General features: G+C 41.7%; 1 protein-coding gene across 2 annotated transcripts; it reads right to left on the reverse strand.

Moving 5' to 3' along the window:
* Positions 1–232: 232 nt before the first annotated feature.
* On the reverse strand, positions 233–10106 carry Krt222 (keratin 222). Of its 2 annotated transcripts, none has more exons than XM_005075973.4 (6): positions 9929–10106; positions 5750–5878; positions 3983–4203; positions 2894–2970; positions 2568–2703; positions 233–1536 (listed from the first exon to the last, which is right to left on the reverse strand). In XM_005075973.4, the coding sequence occupies exons 1-6, from the start codon at positions 10022–10024 to the stop codon at positions 1308–1310; spliced, it is 888 nt and encodes a 295-aa protein (XP_005076030.1). In that variant the 5' UTR covers positions 10025–10106; the 3' UTR covers positions 233–1307. The 2 variants fall into 2 exon arrangements, with proteins under 2 accessions (XP_005076030.1, XP_005076031.1); XM_005075974.4 differs by having other exon boundaries at positions 9848–9981.
* Positions 10107–10657: the final 551 nt, after the last annotated feature.

The following is a 10657-nucleotide window of genomic DNA, read 5'->3' on the forward strand; positions in this document are numbered from 1 at the left end:
ATATACATGTATACACACACACACACACACACACACACACACACGGGGGGGGGGAGAAAGCGAGAGAGAGAGAGAGGGAGGGAGGGACGGAGAGGGAGGGGTTTTGCTTTTGAAGACTGCACTAAAATGCTAGTGTAGCTATAGCCCTTAGGATACTTCAGCTGGAAACAAAGAACAGTGGTTTATACTCCTTTTTGTTGTTGTTTAGGAAAAAAAGCCTATAGCCATCTAGTGTCTTAAAACAGGTATTTATTATTTAAGGTCTCAATATACCTGCATTAAACAAATAGGTTTTTTCTTTTAATCATTGCAACAACTCATCACTTAGTCACAAACGTATTTTACATCTATGTTTATTACGGTTTGAACAGTTTTAAGACAAGTCCTGCAGACACTCTCAGCTCAGCTAGCAATACTATGCTGTTAGTTCACACAAATGACTGCAAGAACTCCTTCTCCTACTTCACAGAGTACCTTCTCTAAGGCCCATAGCCAACATTGCTCATGTGTCATTTTACAGATGGAAGAGTTCAGATGAGGAGCGGTTGGGTAACTGTCCTAGTCACTAGAGTGACCATCTTTTCAACTTGCTGTATAAGTTTTGTTTGTACAGGTGTGTGTATATAAGGATACCACCTTTACAGTCCTTTCAACAAAGTGACTCTCCTGCAAATCAGACACTGATTCTAAAAGAACTTTAAGATATAGGGCACCCCAATTTTTTAATCATCAAAATAACCTTGAGGTGTGCTCTATACTTCATTCACAATTGCTCACAGATAAACCACTTAATTCCTAGGGTTCAAATGATTGTCTCAAAAGGAAAAATCCTAAGGGAATATTGGGTCTCCTCCTTAAACATTTGTTCCTAATGGCTGTCTTTTTAGAAGTAGAACAAACATTTTAGGTCCAATTGGTCCTGAAACCATGGAGGGTAACTCAGTATAACTCTTCAGTATCCAGACAAGATCCACTATCCTGAGGATGTTCAGCTATTGAGGAACATGGCCGACTTAACTAAGCCACCTTATACTTCAAGTCTCTGATAAAGCTTTCCAGGATAACAATTATTTGTATGATAAATAAACCAGAAACCACACCGAATTTCTGCTTTATTTTTAAGCACCCCCTCTCCAAAAATTAAGCTCACATTTGGAGTCCTAACAACTTTACTTCTTACCATATGTGTTCTCTATAGAGAGCCACAGCCCACAACATCTTAACATTATCCATACATATGGAATAACTCACTTTTGGGGCTGGGTGTCCATCCTAGTGTCACTGATAAAACAAGTACTGTCTTTGGGTTAGTTGGTTGCTGGTGGGGCCTTGATGGAGGGAATGCTACATGATCTTCGCATGATAAGCCTGACTTCAATGTCTGGCAGATTCCCCTGCCTGCTTTGTAAACAGCCTTCATCAGTGGCTGCTAAATGGAGATCAAATCGAAGAGAAACAGACTTTTTCCTCAATCGGGGGTTATCTTTAAAGAACGAACCTTCCCATTCTTTTATAACTTCATCCACTTTCTCTGTCCTGAAATGAGAAAATACACTTTTTAATAGAAGAAATAGACACAATGTACAGTTCATATTTGTGAATAGAGATATGTATAATGTGTAGGCTGTGGGATTTTAAAAATTCATATTTGTTTATTTTGTGTGTGTGTTTTGTCTGCATTATTGTATGTGTACCAAGTGGTCCATGCCTGGTACCCACGGAAGTCAGAAGAGGATGTCAGAACCACTGTGTGCTCTTTACCACAGCCATCTATCTCTCCACACCCTGCTTGTGGAGTTTCTAATTGACACATACAACTATAACAACCATCAGAATATAATCCTTAATATGGAATTCTTAGAATTTCTACACAATTCTTTTATTTTTATTTATTTTCTTTTTAGAAAAGGTCTTGCTATTTTAATTCTGGCTGTTTTAGATGTCACTATGTAGATCAGGCAGGTCTCCAACTCACAGAGATTCACCTGCCTTTTCTTTCCAAGTGCTGGGATTCTACACAATTCTTTTTTGTTTGTTTGTTTTTGTTTTTTGAGACAGGGTTTCTATTTCCTGGAACTTGCTCTGTAGACCAGGCTGGCCTTGAACTCACAGAGATCCAATTGCCTCTGCCTCCCGAGTGCCGGGATTAAAGGCGTGAGCTACCAACACCCAGCTCTACACAATTCTTAAATTCTGATTTTAGTTGTAGAAAAAAGGGTGATAATCCCAGCACTTGGGAGGCAGAGGCAGGCGGATCACTGTGAGTTCGAGACCAGCCTGGTCTACTGAGCGAGTTCCAGGACAGCCTCCAAAGCCACAGAGAAACCCTGTCTCGAAAAACCAAAAAAAAAAAAAAAAAAAAAAGAAAAAAAGAAAAAAAAAGAAAAAAGAAAAAAGGGTGAATTATTTTCACACTCTTATTTGTATTATATGTGTATATTCCTGTCTGTCTGAAAAATCACAATGCATTGATAGCATTTGAAATATTTGAAAAACACTGCCAAGCTGCTCAGTTGAAGTGAATTTCATCATGTTTAATATTTCGTAGTCCAAGCTGTTTTACTTACTGAATGGTGCCGCAAGCCTCCGCACTCTCCTTCACCGTGTTTCCATTTAATACTGCCTGTTGGGTCATTGTCTCCACATTATCATTCTCATACTTTTGTAAGACTTTTGTTGAAAAAGATATTTCATTTATAATGGCTGTGAAAAACGTTACATTAAGTTACAATGTTGAAAAAAGGGGAAATAGAGAAGGGGTGGGGTGGGGGGTGGGATCAAAACGACACTGAAGTACTGAAATTCCCTCTTTTGCTGCTTTGGAGAAGTTTTTGTACAATCTCCACAAATAGCATGTCTATTTTCAAATGAGTTTAGTTTGTGAGAAACTCACCTGAGGGGAGAAGAAAGCCAACTTTACTCTTGGTAGGTTTTTCTTCCTTTTTCTCTCCTTGGATACAGCCATAATATCTGAAATGGAAGTACAGAGAGGTTAGATAAGTTGTCCAAAGTCACCCAGCTAGTAAGTGGTGTATTTTGAATTCAGTTTATGATTTTGAAGGATTTAAGACATGCCAAGGCTTATCACAGGCTAAACTTATTTTGTCTGGTTTTGCAGAAGACTCAGAATTCTGAAACAATCAAGAACAAAGATTTATTGTTATGGGGATATAGAGACCTGGAGGTAATGCCATACTCAAGAGTCTAAGGCCTTATAAATGGTTGTAAAATATAATATTGAATAAGTAAGAATTACTCTGTTAACACCTTTTTATCTCAAGATACCTGAGCCTTTTAAATGTGACTCAGAACATTACTGCTTTCCATGCTTGTAACAGAATCACCTTCTTCTTCTTCTTCTTCTTCTTCTTCTTCTTCTTCTTCTTCTTCTTCTTCTTCTTCTTCTTCTTCTTCTTCTTCTTCTTCTCTTTGAGAAGGTCTCTTGTAATTCAAGCTGGCCTCCAACGTGCTATGGAGCTGGGGATGACCTTGAACTCCTGATCTTCCTGCCTCCGCCTCCCAAATGCTTTGATTACAGGAATTATGTGATGCTGAGAAAACCCTCTACTAGCTGAGCCCCATCCCCTAGCTATAGTAATATTTTGGGGTTCACTGGGGGGAGGGGTTAGGAAAAGATGATAATGTGTGAGTCACCAAATTTCTTTGGCGATGATCTATAAAAGGCAAAAACTAGTCCTAAAAGAAAGGAACAGTGAAGAAAGTAGAAGGCTAAGAAAAGCCTCTTCAGTGAACAAGAATTGTAACAGCCAACTCTGGTACGAACTCCCTGGTTTGAGCAGGCTGGGTGTAGTGGCCATGCTCCCTGGAGGGTGTGCTAATTCCGCTTTCCTATAGGAGCTCAGTGAACAGCCATGGTGGTGGTGGGCTTTATTTTGGATTTGGTTTCTCTGATGGCATCAACAGTGCTCTGTTCATGTGGCCCCATGCCACCTTGTGCCATTAGTGATGTGGGCTTAGGTACCTGAGCTCTTCCTGTTCCAGCAGGCGCCGGTACGTTGCTATTTCCTGCTCCAGCCTCATCTTGGTGTTGAGAAGCATCTCATGCTCTTGAAGCTGCCTCTCGATGCCGCGCCTCACTTCCTGCAGCTCCCTTTCTAGTCTGTCAATCACCGACTCCAGGTCCTGCAGCTGCGTCTGGTAATGCTGCTCACTGGCCTGCAGAGAGTTTTCAAGGCCCCTTTCCTGTGGACAGATCATCAACAGTGAGCCAACGACACAGAGAGGGCTTCTCAAGTCTCATTTGCGATGTTGTCGCCTGTTCCATTCTGCTGCCATCTGTCTGTCTGTCTGTCTATTTTTGTTTTTTTTTTTTTTTGGCATTATCAATCAAAGCCAGGGCCTTGAACAGGATAGGCACTGAGTCACATCTGTAGCCCACTTTATTATTATTATTTAAAGGTTATAATAGTTGTGCTTCACTTATGCAGGAGAACTTTTTCTTTTTGCTATTTGATTTTTTCACATTTATTTTGCGTATGTGAATGGATGCATGTGGAGTCAGAAGACAGCTTTCAGAAATAGTTTTTCTTGTTCCTTCCCGTGAGAATGGGAGATCAAATTCAGGGCATCCGGCTTTTTGACAAGCACCTATCCCTGCTGAGCCATCTTGCCGGCCCCTTTTCTGCTATTTCAGACAGCAGTCTGGCTGGTCTTGAACTTGGAATTACTGGTGTGTGTACCGAGGCCTCATTCATTCTGTAGTTTAATCTGACCTTGAACTAATGGCAATCTTTTTTTTTTTCTCAGCCTGGCTTCCCTTTTTTTTTTTTTTTTTAAGAAAATTATATTTAGTCGCTGAACATGATGACACTCACTTGTAATCATAGCCTATTACTCAGGACGAGGAGGAAGGAGGACTACCAGTTCAAGGCCAACCTCTCAGCAACAGCAACACAGTGACAGCAAGCAAGGGCTGAGGACGCGGTTCCGCAGGAAAGCGCTCGTTGAGCAGGTATGAGGCCCTGGGGTTAATCTCCAGTACTGGATATCTTTTAAAACATGCGTAACTAGATAGCCGTCTGTATTCCAAAATAATGTTGTACTCATTCGTTTGGCAAGGAAAACAACAACAACAACAACAAGAAGTCCTTTACATTGTGATTAGCATACTGTCATTCTGAATTATTTGATTCTGTAAAATATAATGAAGGTCAGAGGTAAAGCAGGCTGCTTATGAAAGAAGCATGCTAGGGGCCGATGAGACGCTCAGTGGATAAAGGTGCTGCTCAGCTTGAGTTCAGTCCCCTGGTCCCTCCTGGTGGGAGGAGGTCTGGCTCACAGAAGCTGTCCCCTGACTTCACATGTGCACGTACATAAACAAACAAATGGAATTTTAAAAAGGCATATTCGGAAAGTGCTTAACAATTTTCCCATTAGAAACCTCAATGGCAAGAACCCAGCTGTTAGAAGACTACAGATAATAACAACACAGATTCATTTTCTCATATCAATAGCCAGGGAGCCCCAGAGTCATGAGCAAGTATAATTGAGTTCCTCTAGGTATAAACTGAGCCTCTGGTGAGCTGATTACAGGCACTGGGTGGGGAAAGAGTGAGGTTCGGGTCCAGCGTTCAGGGGCCTCCACTGCAGAGTGACGGTGTCTTCTTTCCTCTCTGCTGCACATGCTGGGCAGACGCTCTGCCAGCAAGTTGCCTTCCCAAGCCCCCTCCTCTCCCTAAACCACAGGTCTCTGGGGTGCAATAAGCCAGTTTCTTGGGATCTTCCTTACCACAGCGTGGAGAGACTCAATCTCTACTTGCAGGTGGTGGCACTGGCGGCGGGCCTCCCTGAGTTCAGCCTGAGCTGCCTTCAGAGCCTCCTCATCCTTGTCCATTTTTTTGGTTATATCTTCCTCTAGCTGTAAGAAAGTCAACAGTAACAACAGCAAACAACAACACAAAACCAAAACAACAAAAGCAGAACAACCAAAGGGCACTCTTGAAAAGGAGGTCTTCAAAAGCAATCACAGCACAGTTATATAGGAATCAAATCCCATTTTCTTTTCACAATCAGATTTTCTTTTCACAGTTACAAGAGTGTGTTCTGGTGCTTCATTACTCATCAATCAAATGCTTGAGCCTCTCAATTATGCTCTCAGCCCCAATCTTCTCTGATATACAATGGTCTCAAAAGTCCCTTCCAGCTACAGCAGCCCACAAAATACAGAGAAACACATCTGTTTTATGAAGAGAAAGTTTTCAAGACAAATTGGTGACCTCTAAATTTTCACATTCCCTTATGTGTCGATAAGGAAGATTGATTGAAATTCAGTGATTACCTTCCAACATTTTTTTTTTTTTTGGTTTTTCGAGGCAGGGTTTCTCTGTATTGTTTTGGAGCCTGTCCTGGAAGTCGCTCTATAGACCAGGCTGGCCTTGAACTCACAGAGATCCGCCTGCCTCTGCCTCCCGGGTGCTGGGATTAAAGGCGTGGGTCACCAATGCCTGGCTCCAACATTTTTTTTTTGTAGGCTGCTTCATAGAAGCAGATACACAGCTGTACATCCAAAATGGGGGTCAATTCTGGATGCATGGACTGGGAGTAGGCATCTTTAGAAAATGTATTATTACACCAGTAAATTGGAAAATTAAGCTGTCATAGGCACCAAGGTTCTTAAGTGAAATTCTGTGTCGAGGAAACCTTTTTTATTTTTTTCAAAATGATCTTTTTAGAAGGCATCTTAAGTTTGGATATTGGGGTAGTAATAAAAAAGATTCTGAGCCGGGCGGTGGTGGCGCACGCCTTTAATCCCAGCACTTGGGAGGCAGAGGCAGGCGGATCTCTGTGAGTTCGAGGCCAGCCTGGTCTACAAGAGCTAGTTCCAGGACAGCCTCCAAAGCCACAGAGAAACCCTGTCTCGAAAAACCAAAAAAAAAAAAAAATAATAATAATAATAATAAAGGTTCTGTGTGTGTGTGTGTGTGTGTGTGTGTGTCCGCGCATGCATGCTTGCACACACGTGCGCGAGCGCTAGACATGTAGGCATATGCTTGTGAAAGCACAAATACACTAGAGTCAGCCTCTAGTGTGGTCCCTCTGGAGCCACCCTCTTTGGTTTTCTTGTCTTAAAATAAACTTTTTTTTGAGACATGGTTTCTCACTGGAACCCAGACTTGCTGATGAGGCTAGAATGGCCAGTGAGCCCCAGTGTCCATTTGCTGTCTCCAGATCTCTCTGCTGGGATCACAAACACATACCACCAACTTTCACTTTTATATGTAGGTCCTGTGGATCAAAATTACTCCTTACACTTTCACAGGATAACTGAGCTATCTTCCAAGTCCCCCAAAAATGCATCTTAAAGGTGATTTTCTAAATGTTCTCCTATTATAAAAACAATTAGGGAAAGCCGTGCAGCTTGGTAGAATGCCTGTCTGGCAGGCATGGGCAGGGGGTGGTGGTGGAATATTTTTTGTTTTGTTTGAAATGTTTTCATGTTGATGGAATTAAAAGAAAACACCAGTTAACAGCATTAGGATTACCAACATTTGACCTCATTAGGAGCAATGCATTGAGTTGATTTGAAGGAAAAAAAAACAGACTGGCAACTTTTTATATCCTTTTAAATTTGTAAATTCGATTATGTGGTAGATTTTGTTTAAGGGAATCCAGAGTCAATAAAGGTTTGTAAATAAAATTTAGGGCAAAATATGAGAAAAAAGGGCTGGAGAGTTATCTCAGTAACTAATTGCTTGTCATGCAATCCTACAGGCAGGAGTTCAGATGCCCAGAACCTATGTAAATGCTGAGTAAGTATGGAAGCCTGCCTGTAACTCCAGCCTGGGAAGGTGGGATAGGAAATCTCAGGTCTGGACACATCCGCGAGCTCTGGATTTGACTGACAAACCCTCCTCAAATAAAGTGGACGAGTGATGGAGGACAATTTTTGAAACCATTGTGGTCCCCTACCAGCATAGTTCACCCATACTCATGCAAACATGCACACACATACATGTAACCCCCCCACACCACGCAAAAAATGGAAAAAGAAAGATGCTAGAGGGATTTTTTTTCCTTTCTTTCATCAGCTGATCACCACACATTTAGTGTTAACTTGGCAAAGTCAAGCAACCAGCATCTACTGGAGCAACTGTAAAAAAGAACGGAAAGGCTTTTGGAAACAATATAAGGCTATGGGGACACTGGTCTTTTGAATTCCCGGTGGGGAACTGGCAGGTAAACTGTGCGGTAGCTAGAGTCCCAAGATGGTCTCCGGTGAACCACCCCTCCCCAAGTTCACGTCCTGAGCCTTGCTGTGGTAGAGGTGACACTGTGCCCACTCGAGGCTATGCCTTAAGAAGCCTCTAGCTCCCACATTGTGTTTCTGGGAGCCCTGGGTCATCATTGTAGAAGAAATCTGGATACCTGGTTAGAGAGGGTCATGTAGGGAGGCTAGGAAGGAAGGGACCTGAGACTACATGGAGAGGGAAGCAGGCTCAGGATACAATTTTACATTCCGCTGCCAAAGTCCCAAACACATTAATCAGTCACTTGGAGTATGCCAGTCAGTAGGAGCCCCAGGTGACTGCATCCTATTCTGCATTTCGAGTAGTACCAGAGTCCCCGCATCCCAGCCTCCTCATCCCACAGAATTACAAGACAGAATATAATAGCCTAAATTTTAGCTCATTGAGTTTTAGGGGTGACTTTTTATGCAGTAATTGCTAGCTACAGTAGCTATATGCTTATTTTATTTGACTTATTTACATGTTTGGTGCTAGGGTTTGAACCCAGGGCTTTGCCATATGTTGTGGTAATAAAATAAACTTACTTTGTGAATTATTTGGGAAAAACCATTTCTCTCAAGAACCTTTATGTTATAAAGTGTTGCAAACAGAACTTAGGAGAGCTTTGCTTTTAAATTCAAAGTCACTCAGTTCATCATTGGAACTTGTAAACTCAATTTAGGCTTCTACTTTGTAAAATAAAGCATTCATTTGGTTTATAATTTTCAAAAGTTGTCATCTCTTAATATTTTTCCCTGTCATATGAAGGTGAACAAACTTCTCCAATGTCTAAACCAATAGCCAGTGACCTTATTTAATCTAGGGAACTGATCATTCTTTTTGAAAACTTGAGATGTTAGCCACAAGCAAACTCTATGATGATATTCCAGTAAGTTGCTAATGGAACACAAGAAGTCCTATGATTTCTTGCTAATAGTTTTTGTATGGAATTTGAATTGAGACTCGGTCTGAGTTGGCTCTGTTTCACTTATTTTAAATATCTTTAAATATCTAGCATTGTGTCAGAAGTAAACCGTTCTCTTAGTTCAAATGCAAAAAAAAAAAAAAAAAAAGTGGATACTACCCAGCTGGGGGATTTTGATTGTTAGAATTTGTATCCTTGATTCTGAAAACCATGTTCACACACTCAGACGATTCTATTTATAGCAACCAGTATAAAGCTGAATGCATGGAAGGAAAAAAATAATAGAGACCTTTAAAAATATTTTACTTGCGTTTCTCTCCTCAGAATGTGCAGGCAAACAATCTTGACTAGCAAGCTTTCATTCTACAGATGTTATCTAAATTGCTTCTATAATTAACTCCATAATATCTTTGAGAGTGTTTGGAATGCATCTTTCCTGGAAAAAAAATCTAAAGAGGTTGGAGTGCACCATTTTATTGTTTGTTGACTCCATGTTTTAGTAATGACGGTCACCTTATGCTCTCTATAAAATTCCGATTCATCAATCAATATTTATTGAATGGTCATTCGGCGGCACAGCCACAGGGTTTATCTCTGTCTGTCACCCCCAGACCCAGTGCAGAAACACCTACATTGCCTCCCCAGTAGATGCTGCGTGGAAAAGGAAATACTGTACCTCAGAGAGGCCGGGACAGGAATTGGGTAGACATGGACTGTCTCCTTATCCTGAAGGTGCCTGGCTGAATGAAATCATTACCTGCATCCGTGTTGACAGCACCGTCTCTATCTGATTTCTGGTGAGAAGCTGTTCATAGTTTGCCCTGATCTCATTGAGGAGCTGGGACAGCTCCATTCTTTTCCCATCCTCCACCTTGGCTAACTGGACCTTAGCGATAGGATGAGTCTCTGCGGCAGAGCCTGCCCTGCCTGCGTCGCCAGAGCAGACAGCCCCGCGGAGCCTTAAAGATGCAGGGATCCATTTCCCCACCAGAAGCTGGGAAACTCTTGCGTTGCTAATCAATTATGCAAATGTGAGAAACTGTTCGTGCCCACTGGCGTTGGTACACCAGCAACCCCAGAATCTCCAGGGAAGAGAAGAAAATGAAACCCACAGGTCACTCCAAAGGTCCCCTACACGTGAATGCTTTGCCTGTGGGGGGCGGGGCGTTCATTTATTTTGTGGTAGGGAATAGGTCAAGACATTAAGAAAACTATCGTTAGCCAGGCATGGTGGTCGGGCTTGTTATCTTAGCACTCGGTCAGAAAAGGTCTTGGATTCAAGGCCAGTCAGGACTTCATAAGGGAAGGGGTGTCTTGGGAAGGGGTGGGGAGCAAAACTAAACAAAAATCCAACCAAACCAGCACAAAAAGCCCAAAATAAAACACACATTTTATTGTGTATAGATAAAATTGTGTGGGCATTAAACTGGGCTCCAAAAATGAGAGTTTAAATTTTCCCTTTTAAATCATCACTTGGATTTTTTTC

The sequence above is a fragment of the Mesocricetus auratus genome, unplaced genomic scaffold, assembly GCF_017639785.1.
Source record: "Mesocricetus auratus isolate SY011 unplaced genomic scaffold, BCM_Maur_2.0 Super-Scaffold_100007, whole genome shotgun sequence".
Taxonomy (NCBI): Eukaryota; Metazoa; Chordata; class Mammalia; order Rodentia; family Cricetidae; genus Mesocricetus; species Mesocricetus auratus.

Excerpts from the sequence above, each read along its gene's own strand:
- Krt222 (XM_005075973.4), bottom strand. The coding sequence starts at position 10,024 with ATGGAGCTGTCCCAGCTCCTCAATGAGATCAGGGCAAACTATGAACAG. Across the intron at positions 2,704-2,893 it reads TGGCTTTCTTCTCCCCTCAG|CCATTATAAATGAAATATCT; the intron begins GTGAGTTTCTCA and ends CGTTTTTCACAG. Across the intron at positions 1,537-2,567 it reads GAGGCTTGCGGCACCATTCA|GACAGAGAAAGTGGATGAAG; the intron begins GTAAGTAAAACA and ends TTCTCATTTCAG.